At 46.7% G+C, this 21970-nt stretch overlaps 1 protein-coding gene across 4 annotated transcripts in view; it reads right to left on the reverse strand.

The window, feature by feature from the left end:
* Window positions 1-21970, reverse strand: part of Snx29 (sorting nexin 29) — a 405066-nt gene that overhangs the window by 68921 nt on the left and 314175 nt on the right. For 3 of the 4 annotated variants that reach the window (XM_032912855.1, XM_032912856.1, XM_032912857.1), the window contains 2 exons: window positions 17727-17782; window positions 13646-13727 (listed from right to left, as the gene is read on the reverse strand). In XM_032912855.1, coding sequence (XP_032768746.1) covers window positions 13646-13727; window positions 17727-17782 — 138 coding nt within the window. Of the gene's footprint in view, window positions 1-13645; window positions 13728-17726; window positions 17783-21970 lie in introns of those variants that run through there. The other variant, XR_004389065.1, reaches the window with a different exon arrangement.

The raw sequence follows: 21970 nt of genomic DNA on the forward strand, positions 1-21970 counted from the left end.
GTACATAACATAGGCTTACAGATTAAACATTTGCAAGAAATAATTTAAAACCTATTTTAAAACATTTATTCTATACATAAAATTTTCCCATTTGTGAAAGATAAAATCAAACTTGCAATGCTAATGAGACAGATCTGCATTTACATGAGGCATGGACTCTTGTCTGAATGCTCAACAAAGCGGGACCTAGGACATCTTCAACATTCTTCAGAGTTGACTGATATTTAGCTACTATGACTCTCAACACTGACAAGACCAGGTATAAAGATACCGTACAGAAGGAGGACAAGAGTCATTTCAGAAATTTTATTAGAAAATCCTAATTTCAACCCAAAATTCATGAGGATTTTTCATGAAACTCATATCAGCAACCCAAACAGCAATCTTCGAAATTAAACATTCGAGCACAATACATCTTCAAGATATAACTTATACTGAGGACTTTGGGAGGGAGTTATTAAGTCTTTCTGGATGGAGCCTTTATGCATCTATGAGTGCCAAACACCTTCCATGTATCTTGAAAGCACTGTTCTTCATGACATACAAGAGGCTCGAGTCTCAGCAGTGTTCCAGCATCACAGTGCTGTGCGACATGGTGACACTGGACTCAACTACATGCTGGACTCTGAGTTACTCTTCAGGCATTTTACTGTTCACAGCACTTTCCTGCTGCCAAGTTTCCCATGGTCCCCAGACTCAGCTCTGTGACCCCTGCATATGAGACATGGCCAACAGTGTGAGATCTGGACTTGGGTGGGTGAGAGCACCTGGGTGTGACCCCTGCATATGGGTCATGGCCCACAGTGTGAGACCTGGACTTGGGTGGGTGAGAGCACCTGGGTGGCTGGTTTTCTTTGGCCGCATCTCTGACTTTCAGCACTGCTTAGGAGACTCGTCCATATTGCTGCCCCTAAATGAAGATCTGGTGCTACCTGGTGCCCCACTGGATGAATGGACGGCTTACACATGTGCTTTTCTATGCACATGCTTGTCACAATTGCTATCCTGCCTTATTATGTGGTTTAATAGTTTTTCATCACTAAATCTAACTCTTTAGTAACAAGAACTTAGTATACCTTTCTCCTTGCTGCAGAGTCTCAGACAGAAAAAAGAGAGGGGAAGACATTGAAACATGACCCAAAGGAAGGGCCTCCCCCCAAGCACAAAGCCTGGTGAACCATTTCTAAAGTTACCCTGTACCTTCAACTCTTAGTCCACCCCTAGGTCCTTAAACAATTCCTGCTTCACAATGCCAATTAATATATTAAGATGCCATTAGTCATAATGCGCAGATACCCAAAGTCTCTGAGCCTATCATAGAAGGCTGCTTAGTAAAATTCTTGATGCCTGGAAATCCATGCTTCCCACATGAGAACAATGTCATCTCTGTTATATAACCACATTCAAGAGATAAAACTTTCCTGTTCAATTAAACTATCACTTTCAATTTCTTTGTAAACTATGCTTGAATAGAGTAAGAGGAACAGCTAAACAAAAACCAAAGTCTCGTGCAAAACAGAGTCAGAAAACTGACCGTGGGAGGCCTCATAGCCCACCGCTAGCAAAACAGCCTCCACCCTTGATGTTTCAAGGAAAAGCAGAAAGGGAGACACTATTGCAACATGGGGTCAGATATGCCTTGGCTTCTGGCTGCTGAGAAATACACTGTCCTCCTTTCAAAATAGAATCTTTCCCCTCATGCATCTAACCTGAAATCTGGACACATGCAACCCCAGTGTCACCTGTGCATGTCTGCTTATCCACTAATTTAATAAATGTTTAATGATACAGACTGATCAAGGCCTAGGGAAAGGTCAGTGCTTACAGACCAGCCAGAGTCAATGGACAGTATTCAGTTATAGAAGCAAATTATCCGTGTCAGAAAGGACAGCACTTCAAAGAAGCTAAAGCAAGCACGTGACTTCAGGTAGAGGTGGTGAAGACAGCTTCTCAAACCTGGGAATGTTTGGGGATGAGAAGAGAGTCAAAGCAAGAATGAACGCTAAGATTCTAAAGGAATCTGCAAACTAAATGGGGTTGTTGGAACCAGGTTCTGCAGACTCAGAGGAATAGCTGGGTTGGATACAGAATTTTCTCTCAACAGCAAAGTTTCCCAAACATTTCATGACATAATTTTAACAGAGTCTGGTGTGTGGCCTTTTTCTATTCCTGAAGAAAACAGGACCGCTGTAGCTACTGCCATTGTTTTCGTCATCGTCATCGTCGTCATCGTTGTCGTTGTCACCACCACCACCACCACTCCATCACCAATAACAACAACCATCATCAGTCCTCAACCACCATCAACAATTATCACCACTGTCTACCATCATCATCATCATGATCATCTTATCATCAATCATCATTCATGAACAATCATAAATCAACCACCTAAGTTACATCATCAACCATCATCAATCATTATCAATCATCACTATCAATACCATCAATCATTATCAACTGTCACTATCATCATCATCAGCCATCACTATCATCAATCATTATCTACCATCACTATCACCATCATCAAGCACCGCCATCATCACTATGATTATAACATAAATAACCATCATCACCATCAAGCATCATCACCATCACCAAACATCATCATCCCCCACCATCACAAATCTTCAATACTATCAATAAATACATCACCACCACTACCATCATCATGGTCCCTCTCCTCTATTTGGGAGCTCTGTTGAAGGTTTTGTCTTTTACGGTCGATGGTAACACTATAAGGGAGGGCCCCAAGATCTCAAGTCTGTACGTAGATGTCATGACTCTGTCTCTCCCCAATTAATTGTGATTGGCAAATAAAGATGCCAACAACCAAGAGCTGGGCAGAAGAGACACAGGTGGAGTTTAGATTTCCCAGACCATGGGGAAGAAGAACATGCAGGAGAGGAGGAAGAAGAAGAGGCCATGGGATAAGAGTCAAGAGAAGGTGGCCCTGAGGGCTGCCCAGTTGGAGCTAAGAGCAGCCCAGATGGGACATAGTAAATTATAATACCTTGGGATTGCTGATAGGAATAGAGACTAATGGCATGGAGGGTGGGCAGCTACCCATCTACTGTGATGCTTAAGGCTTATTAAACATATAACGGCTGTGAGTGTGTCTGTCACCCAGGAACTCAATAACCGAAGGCAGGAGTACAAACCCTGAGCTGGGATTTTAAATAATTCATACTACAGAGCTCCATTAAGAAATGTTGGGAGCTCAGGCCAAGAAGATGGTTCAGTTGCTAAAGTGCTCACCTTCCAAATGTGAGAACTTAAGTCTGGATCCCCATAACCCACACGAAAAGCCAGGCATGACAGTGTGTATCTGCAATCCAAACAACCATGAGATAGGAGGCAGAGACTAACAGATCCAAGTTTGCTGGCCAGCTTGGTGACTCTCCAGGTCAATAATGATAGGCCCTGTCTCAAACACAAAAAAGTGGAAGAGTAACACTAAGGTTGTCTTCTTATGTTCACATGCACATGACGTATGTGGACACACCTGTACAATGTGAACATCCCCTGTGCACACATGCATGCGAGCACACACAGTTTTCTCCTAGCTCGGCATGACTGCTCACTGCTGTGGGACTTTGGACATGTACTTAACCAACTTTCTCACACATGAGAGTGCTGCCCTGTGAAGTGGTGGTGCAGAACAGGACTTATGTATGTGGAAGGCTTAGTAAACAGCACTTGCCTTATTCACATTTCCCCATCCTTTCTTCATAAACGCATTAGTGCAAAAGGAGGTACGGAAGAGGCAGATTTGGTGACACAATTCAGTCAGTGAAACTTTCTAGCAGATGACTTCCTTTTGCTAAGCTACATGCCTGTTTTCCTTTGGCCTCTTCTTCTGAGGTATTTAAAGTCTGTTTCTCTCCTGGGTTCCCTGCTCTGTACCTGTGCCAGCAGTATTCAGATCCCAGAGCTGAGATTCCCTGTGCCCATCTACTCTACCACTCCTGACTGTGAGTACCACATTGTCCTTGGGGGTGCCAATCAGCATAGGTCACATTCTCCACAGCCTTGTCTCTCTGTCCCTAGAAAACAGTTTCCACATGGCTGCCAAGCCAGGCTGCCTCTCCTAGCTCCAGACAGTAGAGCAGTCTGACAGTTGCCACTGCTGGGAAACCTGGCACAGAGCTTGGGACTCACAGTCTCTTGGGAGGAGGCTGGCAGCACAAGGAGCTAACCTCTCAAGGTTAGGCTTGAAATGCTTTCCTGAATCTGGGCGAGAGGGAGGCAGAGATGCAAAGCTTTAACAACAGTTCCGCCTCCTCTGCCTCATTAAGAAACCAAGACTTTTGAAGCCCAGCTCCAAACAACAAAACCTAAAAGCTCCCAGCCCTCCTGGTATAATGTGGTGGCTCAGAGATTAACATGATGTGAAGAACTCCTGAGGCTGGAACCAATCAAGGTCCAAAGGCAGACTGTGGGGAAGCTCTCCCAAGCCAGAAGGCACTTACTCACTGCCACATGTCTATTTCTTCAAACCAAGAATAAAATAATCATTACCCCTGTGCCACATGCCTCCAGGAAGCATCCGTCACATAAACACAAACTGTAGGAGCTGACATCTGAGCAGTCACATGCTGCCGCGAGACAACTCCTGCACACTGCCTCCTGCAACTTTAGGATCAGCACTGGGCTGAGCAGCAATGGCACCAGCAGGTGAGAAGCTGTGGCATGATGGCACCTGTTCCAGAAGCTTCCGCATTCAGCCCATATAACAAGGAAAGAGACAGGCAGATACCTGAATCCTAATGTGAATTTTATCTGGGCCGCAGCCAGGGAAGCCCTGGTTCTTAAATTCTTGACTGGAGAGAAAAGTGTGTTTACATGTGCATGTGCATGTGTACATGTGTATATGGAGGACAGAGGATAACCAATACACCAGCTGATGTCCATCTCCCCCTCCCATGCAGAGTCTCTTACAGGCATAGAACTCACCAACATGTGAGGCTGGTTGCCTAGCAAGCCCCAGGGACCTCCTGTCTCCACCCCCTCCCAGCACCAGTATCACAAGACACATTACACACCAGCATTTTTAGATGGATTTTCAGGGTGGAACTTAGGCCCTCAACACACCCATTCCCAACATTCTCATCACCAACTGAGCTCCAGAAAAAGACTTTTATCGTAAGCGTAAGACTATTGTGCCATGTGTCTACACAGACAACCCTGTGTGTGCAGAGTAACTCAAACAGCAAATACACTAGTTGTGGGTACCTCGGAGGAACATGCCTGCAACAGATCTACTAACTGGGTCTGTCAATGCATGCAGAAGGCTCTGCAGGCACTATTCTGGAAGTTTCTAACCACACTGAGAAGACCTAGCATGATGCTAAAGAGGACAACACAGTGAGTCCTACATTTGACAATCACTGTTGTGTCCCCAGGACTCAGGACATGCCTAAAAAACAAAAGGTGTTTTGCTAACTTTTATATTCTGACACTCATAGAAACGCCTGCTTTGCCTAAACTCTCATGCTACCTAGCTACAGTGAGGAGTCTGGAGCCTTCAGTGTGCAAAGACGACCATGGGAAAGCCTGCTGACAGCAGCTCATTTGTGGGTCTCCCCTTTTGCTGGGCTCCATGAAAATAAACCACTCTGCTAACACTCGACAGGAAAACACCAGCCTGGGAAGGCCTTGTTACAAGCATTCAACAGAGAATCAGTGGGAAAAGTGGGCACAAGAGAGGACAGATGGATGGCTGGGCACTGAAGAATTTGATACAAAGATCAACTCTTACACAGGTAGTGCATCAGACATACAAGGATAGGAGAAGCATAATCTAGGGTGTAATGTCAATAAAGACCCAGGCTCTTGTTATAACACTTCATCCATCCACCAATCTAGCAAATGTGCATCAAGCCAGACTGTGCTGGGCGCTGGGGTCAATGGGAAACAGTTGGCACACAGCTGGCACACAGCTGGCACACAGCTGGCACACAGCTGGCACACAGCTGGACCTGAACATCGGTCATCTGAGTGAGCCTCCTTGGAGGCTGCAGGCCCTGGCCCACATGATTATTCAGTGCCTGAATCTAAAAGTCATGGAAAAGCCAGACCAGAAACCTAAACACAGTGGCTAGGCTACCTCAGCACCGGCTGAGAAGCTGGGGATGCCATTCTTAACTGCTCTTAGCTGGATGGGAACAAGTCTTCAGTCTCTAAATCTTGATTCTGCCAGAGCCTAGGAAGACCTCCTCCTCCTCCTCCTCCTCCTCCTCCTCCTCCTCCTCCTCCTCCTCCTCCTCCTCCTCCTCCTCCTCCTCCTCCTCCTCCTCCTCCTCCCCCCCCCTCTCCTGCCATGGACTTGCAGCTATAGGAGACATATACCCTGAAAGTACCATGCGCACATTGAGTCAGGCCAGTCATGGAACAGAGAGGCCTTTTCCACTGGGGCAGCCTTGGTGAGGGATGTTGGCCTGCACCTACACATCAAGAACTACTGCAGTCTGGCTGTTCAGTGGGACAACTAAGAGTCCTCAGCAGCTCCACAGAAAACAGGAGCCTTAATAACATGGAGTTCATAAAACTTACCCTGATGCCTGGATCGTCTCCACTAGGCTACTGTAAGTATCATTTGAAAGGGTTTCCTGTTCCCTGCTGGCAGGGAGAGCAAGAGGCCAGATGCTACTCACAGTCCTGTGGCTGCAGGATAGCACTCTTAGCCAAGTGCATCATCAGAGTCCCTGCACCTGCAGTCTGGGAGCTGGGGCTTACAGAAGCAGTGTGGGTATCCTTTAATTCATTGTCCTTGTGCTTGTTCCCTGGTGGAGGCTTCCTATGGGAGCTGGAATTTAGGACTAGGGTTGGCTGAGGAACAGGTGTTGGGAGAGGAGATAATGGAAGACAAGGCAGAGCAAGCTGGGGTCTGCCACACTCTTCCTGTGGCTACAGGACCCCATTCTAACATAGGCCACAGTGTTGCATCTGGATCTGAAACTGAAAGTGTGCTGGACACAACTACAGGCTACATTCTGTCGAGACTACGTTAGCTTTAATGGAGGTAACCTTAATGAGGCTTCACTTCAGCTGGGACTGACACACCCCAGCAAATGGAAAATGACTCCTGGGCGACACGTTTGAACATTTAGGGAACCCTGGAGACAGCAGCTCTGACTGCCACCATGCATTCGGGATCTTTTTAGGTTTGAAGCAGGGCACAAATTATGTACCACAGTTAGTATTTGAATACTTGGCAGTGCTGTTTGGGGAGGGCATGGAACCTTTGTGGGCAGGAGGCATAGCTGTAGGGGATAAGTCACTAGGAAGGTTACAGCCTGGCTTACCTTCTAATCCTGGCCCTAGACTTCCTGTCTGCCATGGCTGTCTGACTAGCTACTGTCAGCTCCTTCCACAATACTAAGAGGTTCCGGCTGCCCTGACTGCCATGCCCTCCCTTCCATGATGGGCTGTGCCATCTAAACCAGGAACCCAGAGAAGCCTTCCTCCCTTAAGGTGACTCCCTCAGGCACTCGGTCACAGCATGAGAAAAGCTCTGCTTCTCCCTCCTTCCTCGTTCCTCAGGTGCCTCTCCATGAAGTCCCCGAAGGGAAGCCTCTCTCCTCTCAACAGACATGCTGCTTGCAAAGCTGTGACTACTCCTCCTCACCCTGCAATCTCTCAGTGACAAGGCCTGCTGCCCACTCCCACCACCACCTCCCCGACAGTGGCTGGCCTTGCTTTTGACGCTCCTGAAGACATTCTCCTAATATCTATTATTCAACAAGCACACAGTTGGACCTTGCCCAAGCCCAAGCCCAAGCCCAAGCCCAAGCCAACTTCCCAACCCAAGCCATACACTTAGCAAATGATCTCCAAAGTGTAACTGCTCAACCAAGAGCACAGAGAACAAACAGTGCAGGCAGTGGATCTCCACAACTAGCCACAGTGGCAACTCCATGTCCTATCTGCCAGGTCATTGGCCTGACATCTATATGCACAGTTCTTTAGGGGAAAAAGGACTGTGTGGGTGTTCAGAGGCAGTCAGGGACAGCAGAGGACCCTGGTAGCCTGATATTTCCACCTCCCACTCCATGCTACTGGGGACCTGATTTTATGTAATCTACTACATTTGACTTTCCTAAGAAAAAGAATTTCCTAAGAAAAAGACAGCCTGATACCTACCATGATGTGTTCTACTTTTAACTGTAGCTGCTTATAGGTGTATCATATTCCTAAACATGAATGTGTTGAAAACTGCAGCATTTGATGGCTAAGGAAGTCCTCCTTAATTCATTTCTCATGCTCCCGGGGCCTCAAAAAGTCCACATTCCAGTCACCATCGTGCCCTCTGAGACTGTGAGAACATTACATCCAGTACCAGTTGCTATGACAGCAAGGACAGCGAGTGGTGGGGAAAGAGAGTGGACAGAGACTTTGGAGGACTGTGGTCATGAGATTGCATAACCAAAACCAATCCACGGCATCTGCCATGAGGTAGGTGTGTGGGTAGGGAGCACCATAGGAAGGACATTGAGAGCAACAAAGTCAGCGCTTGACCCTGACCCTGACCCAGTGGAAGTTCCTCAACCCATGCTCACCTCACTTCATCTGACACATGGGCCTGAGGGTGGAACATCATATGGCGACAGTGAGCATCACGGTGGCAAACCATCAACTCTCGCCTGCCACGAAGCCTTCTGGGACCCTCAGAATCCCTCCCCCAGACACCACCCTTCACCTGCAGCTGCCCAAATGTAGGTCCTGGGTGTCTACCACACGCCTCATAGGCCTCTTCCTTGCAGTCCTCTGGGCAGGTCATATAAAGGGCTTGACAGACTGGATGCCAATAAAGGTTTTTCAGTATCAGAACATGCCCAAAGTCATGTGGCTACATGAAACTGTAAAGGGTCATGTCCTCAAAGACCGTATGCACGCACTCAGCCTTCACATGTTGTCACATGTGGCCATGTCCTGTCACTGGCACTATGTTCTGCAGTCCAGAGCCAACGGCATGTAGGGTCATGAGAGGAAGCTCACTGTCAAGTCTGGCTCACCACCAGCTCTGCGTATGTTGAGCACAGGCATGGTATATAGCAGGTCCTTAGTCATTAGCTTAGGGACAAATAAATTATACAAAGAAAGGAAAAAAAACCCTCCTATTTGTAAAGATAAAACCAGGAGAGAATCACAGTGACACCTGAAGCCAAGAGGCTCCCTGGGAGGCTTAAGTGCTCTAAGAGCAGCTGGGGCTACTGGCTACGCTTGGTGCTGTGGGAGGCAATGTTCCAGAAAAGGAGACTGCACAGGGATTTCTCGTGGCCTGCAGCCATGAGAAGTCAGCCAGTACTAGCTGGAGAAAACAGTCACTGCGCAGCAAGCCTGCATTAGGCTCTCCAGGCCACCCATGTTCACAGCAGATACGACAGGTAGACCCAGTATCTTCAGCCTTGGAACTGGTTGATGCTTTCTTCCAAATGGGAAATGTCTTGTTCTAGGGCCGATAAGGCTGGGGGTCCCTCCAGCCCATACTTCTGCACTGCAGTCCCCTTCTCTGAATACACCCCTGCTATCTTTCTTCCTTAGCAGATGCCCTCTCTCTGCAGAGCCACATAAAGAGGGAGTCTGAGATGACAGATACCTGAGGCCCACACCATCTTAGGAAAGAGGATGAAAGAGGGGCCAGGAAACCCAAGGCTTGGACTGTAAAAACATCACCTCCAAGTCACCTAGAAAGCCAAGGCTTGGACTGTAAAAACATCACCTCCAAGTCACCGAGGCCCCAGTTAGCCATTGAGTGCCTATGGCGGATTATGGACAGTGGAAAAATAACATTTCCAGCATCCTCCACACACATGCTCAGCTGGATAAACATTTAACTACTCTGGATACATACATTTCTTTGACAGTAGTGGGGAGCTCGAATACTGAGTGAGTCTTCGTAAGGTACCACCTTTCCTCTCAGCCATGACAACACCCTGTGGTCTCTAGGAAAGACAGCTATTTCTTAAGAAAAGGGCCTGGTGAAACAAAACAACATTGTACAAAGAAAACCTAATGGAGTCACACTTCTGGTACGCAGATTCAAAGGCTGAACTTAATCTCACAGAGACAACAGATGCCAGGAGTACTTAGAGGAAAGGTACTTTTAAAGGGAGGGACTCGGGCCTGGAGCACAGTGCTAATGTGCCACTGCATAGCACCTGAGTAGCTGTGACTCTGCCAAAGGAGGAGGGGGATGGTGGGTTGTTTTAAGATCCAAGATTACTCCTTAAACATTCTCAGTTGGCCAATGGCACCGATCTCCAACCTGTTTGGAAGCTGGGTTATCTGGAGAATCAAATTAAACATTTGCAGAGGCATAAGCTAGAAATTTATTGATCATAGCAAACTTAATTACATTGTGTGAAAGTGACAGAAAATCAAACCACAAACACAACCACCTACTAAAAAAGAGAGGGAGGGAGGACAAGAAACCACTGTGCTCTGAGGTGGCTTCCGTCACTGAGTCAGCATCTCGTGTCTAGCTACAGCCTGTTGTCAGCCAGATATCAGCAGGCTCCGAAGTGTAAGAAATCCTCAGGATAAAAGTGTCAAACCAGAAACGCACTGGAAGCCAGTGCCATTCCCATCCTGAAGACCGCCAAAATGCCACTTCTCACTTCAGTGCCCTGTAGGCAGAGGAGCAGGAGCCTTTCACCACACTCCACAGGACTGGTGGCCTCTGCTAGAACCTTTTTTGGCATTAGCATGAGTGCAGGAGCTGAGGGTTAGTGTCTGTGAGATGTAAATAAACTGTCTTCGTGTCTCTGGCATTGGAGAATTCCATCTCTGAGCCATCCCACCAGGCAGGCTTCGGGCACCTGACATTCCACCAACAAAACCAACTCTGAAGTCCTGCTATAACAGGAGTGGTCACTGACAGACAGCCAACACAACTTCCTGAGACAGCTACTTCTGTCTGGCTTTTTTTGCCTAGCAGGCTAGACTCGAGTACGTGAGTGTATATGCATGCACGTGTGCACAGCACACACTGCAGAGGTCCAGATGCCTGCCTATCACCTCAGCGATGCAGGTGACTTTTTTTACAGAAAAATCAGAGCCAAGGCTGGGCCCCTCCCTTTGTTATAAGGGCAGCTGTGCCAGCTGTTTTTCTAGGAGCTTCTAAAGAGCTTGATTCTACCCACAGTCAGAGCTGTGATTTGAATACAAACTGTATCCTGTAGGCCCACGCTGAACGCTTGCTCCGGAATGTTTGCTGTTTGGGAAGGCTGTGGAACCTTTAGAAGGGAGAGTCTGGGTGGAGGATGTGGGTCACTGAGGGTAACTTTGAAGCACAGCAACACTCTTGTGTAACCTGTGTGCCAACACAGTCTGACCAGCCACCCGAGCTGCAGCCATCATTTCTTTCCTGCCTTGACAGACTATGTCCCTCTGCAACTGTAAGCCAAAACAAATACTTCTTCCCTAAGTTGCTTTTTTTCCCCAAGGATAGTAGTTAAGATAGTAAGACCGGATCTCTAAAAATCTGGCAGGGGTGGCAATTTGAGCTAAAAAGCCATGTGTGCTGAAACATGTGCTTCCCTGTGTCTTTGTTCTCTCACTGTGAGACAGGGCTAACCTCACTAAGCTGCTATGAGCACTGAAGGAGCCAATTCCCACAGCATGCAAATCAGTGTGGGGGCGGGGACCTATGGCTGCTAATCACTATTTATATTACTAACAGCCTACCTGGCATCACCCTTGACTTCATGCTCTTTTCACTACTGTGAATTTAGTATTATTCTTTAAGCTGACTCACTTCCTATTTACTTAAAATTTATTTTTAAAGAAATTGTACCTCATCGTGGAACATGGGAAAATAGAATTGTGCCATAACTGAGAGGTAAATGTAAAAATGAACACAGTGGGAAAAAAATGACACCTGTGGTCAAAGGAAGTGTCAGTCAGGAGCCTCCTGAGTTACGTAGTTTGGAGACGAACAGGACAAAGCTGGCCTCCAGAGACCAGACAGGCATCTCTAACCTGCAACTCACAGGCCACATATGTTCCAAAATAGTGACCACAGTGGCCCAACATTTTGTAGATAACAACATCCTTCTGCAATGTCAGACAGTTAGGCACCCACACTGGAAACAGTACAGCAGTGGTTCTCAACCCAGGAGTCTTGCAGAAGCCCTATGTAGGAGAGGCTCTCCCCAAAGCTCTTTGTCTGAACTCTGGTACTTTCTTCTAAACTTCTGTGCACCTGAGACCCTGCTGTCCCCCTCCCTGGGAGGCACAGTTCTCAACCTGCATGGCCCTGTGGAAGCTTCTCCCCTGATAGAAATATTACCTTTGCCATGCAACAACATGGCCGCCACAGGCACAGCTAGTGAGCGCCACATGACTAGTGTGACCAAGGAGCAGATGGGCTCAATTTATTTAGCTTTAAATAATTTCAGTCTAAGCAGCTGTGTGTGGCTAGTGGCTGTGGTGGGGACAGAGCAGTTGTACTGAGAAAGCTGCACAGGGTGTGATGGACAGCGATCTCTCCAGCCTTCCTCACTCGTTCCCTTTTTAGCTTCTGGTGAGGAATAGGCATTTTTCTTGTCACTAACAGTGGAATTACTTAAAATGACCAATTGCATTTCCATTTCACAATGGCTGCCAGACTTCAGGAAGCTCAAAGCACTGAGGAGACCATGTTGGACCTCAGAATACAGTTTCTGCTTTTTTTTTTTTTTCTTTTAAAACCTTTGAGTTTATATTTTATTCAATCCTGGTATATTTTCTCTTCTTTTGATCATTCTTTTCTAGGTTTCTCTGGAAATTATCTTGACTCTAAATAATGTGCATTAAAAACATCTTCTAAGCAATGCCCAGTGGTACCATTATCTAAACAAGTCACTTCTAGCCATTATCAGTGCCATGGGAAACACTCCACAAAGCTTCCTGCAATGTTTACAAACACCAGCCAGAAGCACTGTAAGACAAAGGCGAATGAATACCCATGCTATATACAGAACTAAAAACACAAACATAGAAATCCCCCACATCTGGCTGCAGACCATGTCCAGACTGCACGGGCCTTGCAGAGCTGAACCCTGAAGCTGTCGTGTGAACAGAGCTTAGACACTCTGCACACTTTGCTTATCAAGCATGTAGGGCCCATTCTTTTGCCATGGGTAACCTCACTGGGCATGGTAGCACACACCTATAATCCACACACTTGCAAATTCAAGGCCAGCCTATGCTACATACCAAGCTCCTTAAAACAACAACAAAAGCATAGTCTGGTTTCATTCGGGGCATCATGTCTCATCTTTCTGCGCTCAGACATGTGGTTGAGCGAGATCAATGCCAACCCAGGTACCAGCAATGGGTACAGGAAGCCTGACTGAGCCAGCCATGAAGATCAGAACCCTTCACCGAACCCTAAGACTCATCCTTAGACAGGAAGTGAAGTATGACGTAGCTGTGCAGAAGCCCGAGTGCACGATGCTGCTGGGAAGCAGCCACCCAGGCACGGCTCGACAGAACACTGGCACTAGGCAATGACAGGAGGCACCATGCACACCCTCCTACTTGACCAAAGCCACACAGCCCCTCACCAGGGCAGTTCCTGCACATATACAAATGGTGCTAACACGCAAAGCACCAAGGCTTCACAACTATGGTGTCTGCACAAAACACAGGCACTTACCTGATACACGTGGTACGCGTTGGCTGCTTTGCCTCGGAGAAACACAGAGGGGATCCAGACATTGATCAGTGCCCGATTTGATCTGGATCAGAATAAAGAGATGAGAGGGGCCATTTTTATTTACAAAAAAAAAAGGGGGGGCAGGTCAAGGGACTATTTTCTCCAATAAAAGGCATTTTAAATAAGACACTTATACAATAAACATGTTTAACACTTTCCCCTAAACCTCAGAAGACTATCTCTAAGGATTTTGGTTTAAAGGATATATATACATACATATGTATGTATGTATGTATATATATATGTATATATATGTGTGTGTGTATATATATGAATGATAATTTTTAGAGAAACATTCAGAAAAAATGATCAAAAAAAGAAAATATACCAGGGTTGAATAAAAAGAATATATATAGATGTATATATATATGCATATGTGTGCATGTATTCATCATATATGAATATGAGAGCTATAAATAAAGGATATATATATATATTTATACACACACACACACTTACATATGCAGTGTATTCTCTAGAATAAAATGTTTGATCTTCAGTTCTTACCAGCTAAGTGACCTTGAAAGTCAGTCACATCTGACAAAGGAGCACTAACAGGGACGCATGGGAGGTCATATGCAGTAACACCCAGTTTCTGGAACAGCCCATGGAACCACCTGCCTCTACACTACCTGGTTTCTGACCTGATCTCCATTTCTACACCATATCTCACAGCATTATCTGTGGTTTTGAAAGTGACTTGGGGTTGGGGAAGAGACAAAGAAAAATAATGAATTAGAAAAACTCAGATACCAGGTACAAATGCCTTCTTTGGGCTTCTCCAAAACACTGTATAGAATGCATTCATACTTTAATTCGGTGTTCAGTTGAGGAACTGTTTCCATTGGTCTGGCCTGCGAGCATGTCTATGAGGCAGGTTAACTGCTAACTGAAGCAAGAGGAGCCGTCTGCTACAGACGTCACCCTGGGTAGGTAGGTCTGGTTGTGTGAGGAGGGTAATGAGGGAGGGGAGGAAGCCAGCAAGCAGCACAGCTCCCGTTTGTGCTTCAGGCTGCTGCCTTGCGGTCCCTGGAGGATGGGCGGTAACACATAAGCCAGAAGCCCTTTCTCCTGAGGTTGCTTTGGTCATGGTGTTTATCACAGAACAGAGAAGGTCACTTGGACAAGCAGTCTAAGGCAAGCAAGATGTAAGCTGAACTACAAGGAGGCACAGCTCACTGACAGAGCACCTGCCCGGCATAAACCTGTGCCTGGTTCCATTTGCAGCACCATCAGAATAGAAGGCTGCTTCCTGAGGTCATGAACTGCACAGCTCCACATTTTATGTCGCTAACTCAATGCCCATGAGAACTATTCAAGATGCATTTGGGGGCATTTTGGTTACATGACAGCTCTGCCTTATGTGACTTTAACCTCAAAGCAAGGGCTGTGGCTAACCAGGGAGAGGAGCCTTCCCGAGCACCCCTGCTCAGACCTTGTCAGCTTCCTGGGCCTGTAGCATAATCCAGTGGTTTGTGGAAGACTCCATGACACCATGTCCTCATGGTCTCCAGAGTGAAAAGCACTCTATCTTCATTAATAATAATGATGATGATGATGATGATGATGATAATAACAATAACAACAACAACGACAGCAACCCTCAGGTGAGCAGCCCTGGCACCTGTACACTCTGGGCCAAGGTGGTGATCCCCTTCCAAGGGACAAGACACCCTGAATTATCAAAGCGCAATTAACAGTCCTGAGCCATCAAATTGGTCTGTGTATCCAGTGGCACTCCACAGGAAAAGGTCCCAAACTCAGACAGGCACACCGAGTAGCAACGCCCTGGTTCCGTTCCTTTCCCCACACTTTTAAGGCCAGGGATCCTATAGAGCAGGCGACCCCACGCTGTGTCATGCTCTAATTCCAGGCCATCTAATGCACTGTTAGAACAGCTGCCTATGTGACGCTGCACATCAGCGCCACTGGTCCTCTGTCCTCCTCCTGTCTATCACTCATCTGTCACAAAACAGGACCTTCTATGTGGCAGATGCAATGCAAAGTACAAGAGACAGAGAAGCTGAGAAGACAGATGTAGTTCTTCCCTTCACCAAGTATCTGTTCACCATAAAAGGGTGCAAATTACACAAGTTATTCTACATGGCCAAAAGAAATAATATGATTTCAGTTTTAAGATTTTATTGAGGCATGGTCTAACCTGAAGATTGTCTCATGTGTATTTGGGAAGACATCTGTTCTAGCTTAGAACCATAGGATCTACAAAGACCAGTGTTAAAGGCTTGGGCCTCTGCTTGTGGCCCTGATAGGCCTCATTGGACCTTTAACAAGTAAGGCAGGGTGGAAGAGAATTATGGGGTCACAGTCTTTCCCTAATTCTCTTTGCTTCCCAGCACCATGAGATAGGCACCTTGCTGTGAGCCATCACATCCTGCCTCTGCACAGGCCCAGGAACCATAGAGCTACTTTACTATTGATTGAAACCTACAAAACAAACAAGCCTTTTTACACTAGACGCCGATTGCCTTAAATACTGTTATAATAACAAAGACCAGACTGACACGGTGTGCATGCTAGTGATGAAGTGCTCCACCTGATATATATCTATATCTACAGCTATAGTATCTATAACCGAATCTATATCTATGTCTACATATGCATCTATCTATCTATATATCTCTCTATATATAGCTTTATCCATTATGCTATGCTTAGCTGTGTTAGAGGATTGCTCAGGTCCAGTTACCTTGCAGATCTTTCTAGCTGCTCTATTACTGGAAGTGGGATACGCAGCTTTGACTATCCTAGAACTGGCTTTGCTTCTGACTGTAGTCAGGGCATATATACTGGAGGGTCAAGCTCAGTTTTGACTGTGATCACCCCCCACACACACCATATCCATCTCCATGGCAACCTCCAAGACAAATTTCTTGTGCTGGCCACAGCCTCACTCCAGTTTCTGGCATATTCCACAAAGTTGGTTCCAGGACTTTAACCCTATAAAAGGGTTATTAAGGCTCAGAGATCATAATGGCTTATCTGAGATCACAATGTTGTAAGTCCACTGACAAAGATTTCAACACAGAGCTCCTGGCTGTAAACAAAATGTTCTTTCCAATGTACTTTCTGAATGACCCTTTGTCTAGGGGCAGGACTTTTGTTGTTGAGACAAAGGCTCACTTGCGTCTGGCAGGCCTTGAATTCCTGGGTCTGAAACTAGAGACTGGACATGCACCCACTGACCAAAACTAGGTGAGGAGGAGGAGGAGGAGGGGAGGAGGGGAGGAGGAGGGAGGAGGAGGAGGAGGAGGAGGAGGAGGAGGAGCGAGGAGGAGCGGGAGGAGGAGAACAACGACCTTCCTGGTGCTGGGCCTGTGTTCCTGAGGGGCCTAAGGAGCCTATGGATCACCAAACAGAAAGTGTCTGAAGATTCCCAGTAGAGCATCCACACAGAATCAGAGACAAAAGCAGGGCAGTGCAGACTCAGACACAGACACAGACACAGACATAGACACAGACACAGACACAGGCACAGGCACAGGCACAGGTACAGACACAGACACAGACACAGGCACAGGCACAGGCACAGGTACAGACACAGGCACAGGCACAGGCACAGACACACACACAGACACAGACACAGACACACAGACACACACAGAGACAGACACACACACAGACACAAGACACAGACACAGATGGGCTGAAGAGCGGCAGGGAACATGGGGCTGTACGAAGGTGAAGAGTAGAGTGTGTGCCCTGTGCAAAAGGACCCTCTGGTCTGCTTAGCCAGCTGTAAAAAGTAAAAAGTTAAAACTCTATGTAACACCTCCCCAATTTTAAATGTCAGGTCAAAACTAAAATGATTTTAAGGCCCAAGAGAGAATAAAGCCATCACATTAGATGGCCTGAACCTCAGAAAACTTTCCCAGTTCTATCAACCAAATGGACTCATGTGGACCTCATAGGCCTTTCGGCCTTCCCTTGTAGAATTCAGGATGTGGGCCAGCAACAGGGTTTACTCTCTTAAGGCCCCTCAAGAGAATTTGCATGGACTTACATTTCAAAATCCGACAAGCTCTGGTCTTCGGATGTTTGGCTCAAGTCTCCAGGCACCTGCAGTTGGGAAGAGAAAGGCAAGAGGGAAGGCATGCGTTACTACAGTTTGCAGATTCACCAAAAGCTTCTGTCTCTCCTGTTCTCAAACACTTCCTCTCAGAATGAGAGGGAGAGCAGCTACTGGAAAACAATGAGATTTCATGGAGGGCTGGGGGTGATGCTACAGTCATCAAAACTGCCGCCACGCACAATCTCAGCTATCTTTACAGAAAAAGCACCCTTAATCCTGTTGAGATAATCACAGACACGTAAAAGCATTTAATTTTGGAGCCATAAAGGACTAATATTAGGATTGGTGACGTAAGATATCATCTGTGCAATGAAAAAAAAAATCTATTGTCAGTGTGAGGAGTATTACCAATGTCAAACCTAGTATGTGAGCAAAAAAAGACCACTGCCCCCTCCAAATGGCTGTCCTTTTGCCCCATAATATATGTGCACTACAGGCAGAAAGAACATGGAGGCTCCTGACTGACAAGAGCTATGTTAAAAAACGATTGATGACAGAAATCAGACAGTGTAATGATGGCCCTTACCAATGCTGCTTGGAGTCCTAGTCATACACCATGAGGCAAGTGTGAGGGCCATGAGGCATCAACAACACATGACCACCAGTGAACCCCTAGCCCCCAACATTGTCAGGGCTGGCACAAGGGCTTAAAATAGCTATGCTCTGACTATCTGATGCTCATGCTGGTAGCTGCTAAAACAACGATGACGTCATCCCACCACCCAGGGTGAGCTGACTAGGATTTAAAGAATCTCGACAAAGGGGAAGCACTTGAACCAGAGTGGAGTGTGGGGAAGCGAGGGGAAATTATTGACAATATCCATCAATTTCCACAACTTGAAGCAAGGTGCTGTTTCCCACAACTAACAAGTGAAATCAAGACTTGGAGCCTCCATCTAGGAAGCAGATACAAACCAGGTCTGTCCAGTTCTGTGCTCTAATGAAAACAAAAACAAAACCAGCTAACAGGTAAAGCCCTGAGGCTTCCATGTAAGGACTGGAAAAGACTAGAAGGTGCTCCTTGAAGAAAGCAGCCCAGCTGTGGAGACAGGAGTATGAGTGAGTGGGAGCCGGGTCTTGACCTAAATGGCTTCATACCAAACGTCCTCCCGCCTTCTTGGCTCCAAGGTTCTGAGCAAATCAATTCTCTGAAATATACTGGGAATCATCTAGAAGACTGGTGTGTTTGTGAGGAACTTTTTGGAGGCCGTTAGCCGAGAGAGCTCTGTGTTGAGACTCAGGAAGCAGACAGACTTCTGCCTTGTCACCAGGCAGACTCCACTCTCACAGGGCAGCACCATGTTCCTCACTCCTCCAAGGTCTTGTTGGACTGGGCTCTTGTGTCACATTACAGTTTTTCTGACTATTACTTTCTGTAGGTGGCTGGAAAGAGCTGATACAACATATTCAGAAAGCAGGAGGCTGCAGGTACCGAGATCCAAAAAAAAGCCATCCTTTAAGAAGGAATTTTTTTTTTACTGAAATTGACCTAGAAGCAACAACCCCAGGCCAACCAAAATGTCTTCCAGAGATCACCCCTTAAGCAGCAGGGGGAGTGCAGTGGTAGAGTATTGCCAACATGGAGAAGGCCTGGGCTCCATCCCCAGTATAAACCAAAACCAAACCTCAGGTGTTCTTGATTCTATAATCAACTATTTTAACAATGTTATCTACAGAAAAAGGCCCATAATACACAATAAGCACTTGACAGGAGCTGTCACTGACAACTGGCAGAGAGTGAGCTTGAGAGAGACTCATCTTTCCATCAGATGGAATGAGCCATCTTCTGGGCTGCTTCTCAAGAAGGAGTTGACTCTCTCTACATTATTCTGAAAATAAGAAAAACCCTGGTGAATGCAACTAGGGCACCAGCAGACAGGTGAGACCTACCTAGTACCTGTGCCTGCTTTTGCATCCAGAACCTGAGATGTGAAACTCCAAGTATTGATGGCAGATGTGCTGTGGGAGCTGGGGTGAGCTGGGCCACTGCTGTTCATCATTACACCCGCTTTGTGTTGTTGTTGTTGTTGTTGTTGTTGTTGTTGTTGTTGTTGTTTTAAGACAGGCTCTCATGTAGCCCAGGCTGGCCTTGAGCTCTCTATATAGCTGAGGGTGACCTTGAACTTTTCATCCTCCTGCCTCTGCCTTCCCAGTGCTGAAATTATAGGCACGCAGCACTGTTGGTTTATGAAGTACTGGCAATGGCAGCTGGCCTTCATGTATGCTCAGCAGCACTCTGCCCAGTGAGCTGCATCTCCAGCCTCTCGCTGTGCGTGCATTTGAAACAGAAACAGAGTGCTACCAGCTAAAACCTTGAGTAAAGTGCAGTAGCTACACAGTGTACTTTTGATAAAAGTTTAATAGCATACATCAAAGCTTAGTCTTTTTCAAAAGCAATGAGGGGAAGACACATGGCCAGTGTGGTCCCTACAGGCAACCGTGTCTGTGGGTCAATACTATGAGAACAAAATACAACTGGGAGATGACAGTGAATTCAGATGAGGCTTTATGCAATACCCTACAATGATATTTTCACTGATACACATTCTAGGGCAATCTGTGTATCTATCACATTATCAAGGTACAATTTCTCTCTCTCTCCAGCTTCTTCTGGGCAACAAGTCAGATGGAAGAGATTTTGCTTTCAGAGTCACTGGAACATGAGGGACAGGCCAGGACACAGCCAGGGCTCTAAAGCCACGTGCCCTGCCTCTCACCCCTGTGGCACCTATGTGCTGTGCCCCTGAGGCTAGGGACAGCTCTTCAGGTTTAACTGAGGAAGGACTCACAGGTTGTAAGGATAGCAGGTACCAATGCATCAGAGCTATCGACTTAAAGATAGCATCCTGAGAGCCCACCTCAGAAAAGCCTCTGAATGTGCAAGTCCCACAAAGCACACTCCAAGGGCAAACCAGAGGGAAGGAAAGGAGAAGAAAGAGGCAGATTTCAAGCTGCCATTGCAGAACAAAGTGCTTCCTCAAGGAGGAGGAGGTGGCACCAGGTGTTTTCCTGACAGTAAGTGTCCCTCAGGGACGATGGTTTTCTGGGAACATTCTAGACAGTGAATATAAGAGCTCAGAGGTAGGTAAGTCCTGCCGGCTTAGAGGCTTTCCTTCTAATTCTGTGGCATTGTCAGGATCAGGAAGCCAGGAGATATTTATGTGTCGTCCTGAATACTGCAGAGGCTGCTTAGAAGAAAAGGCTGTGACCTTGGGGGCCTCTGGGCAGCCTCTGCACCAGCTACAGTGGTTATGGAGAGTCATGGTCAAGGTCCATGTAGGGTTTATCTGTCCAAAGCGATGCCAGATCTCCTCTGGGCTCACGCCAATGTCCAAAAGTTAGTCTCTCCTGTGTAGTGCTGAGGATACCATCTAGACACCGCATGCACTCCCCCACTAAGTTATAGCCCAGTCTCTTTACTTTGTATTTTGAGAAAGGTCTTACTAAGTTACCAGGGATGGCCTTGAACTTACCTGAAACCTAGGCAGGCCTTGAACTTGAAATCTTCCTGCCTTAGCTTCCAAATAGTTTGGATTGTAGGTCTGTGCTACCAGGCCTGGTCAGAATGCTGATTCCATAGCACATAGGCAATACATAGGATGGAACAGAGATATTTTATAAGAAAAAAAAATTTTTGATACTAACTACAAGCATATCTTAGACCTCCTGAAATCTGAGGAATCCAAGGAGACCCAGCTCTGGGCTGTGACCTCCTCTTTGGCTTGCCCTCCATGCAGGCACAATGAAGTGACCAGCACAGTCTACCCATCTGCTTCTCACTGAATCCAGAAAAGGGCTGTTCCCTGTGGGCCTGCGGGTTACATGAATAGGCAAAACCCACCAAGGGGGAAACAAAACAGATTGCTCCCTGGGTCTTCCTGGAGCAAAGCCCCAAGTGCTATGCACAATAGGGTAGAGAATGAGAGATGAGTTGGGAGAACCCACTCCTAAGAGACACCAGCAAGGTTTCCTAGCTCGGGGCTCCCTGAGGGATGGGGGCAGGAACAGGCCAAAGCCAATAGTGGGCTCACACTCTACCCTCACTGTCACTGTGGAACTCTCGCCAGAGTCCTGTCACTCTGACATGTCAGTTCCCAAACTTAAGAAGACACCAGAGAGTCTGCTCCAAATGCCCACTACGTGCCCCCTGTATGCTTCTGGAATAAGGGGAGGAA

The sequence above is a fragment of the Rattus rattus genome, chromosome 9 (assembly GCF_011064425.1).
Source record: "Rattus rattus isolate New Zealand chromosome 9, Rrattus_CSIRO_v1, whole genome shotgun sequence".
In the NCBI taxonomy this organism is placed as follows: domain Eukaryota; kingdom Metazoa; phylum Chordata; class Mammalia; order Rodentia; family Muridae; genus Rattus; species Rattus rattus.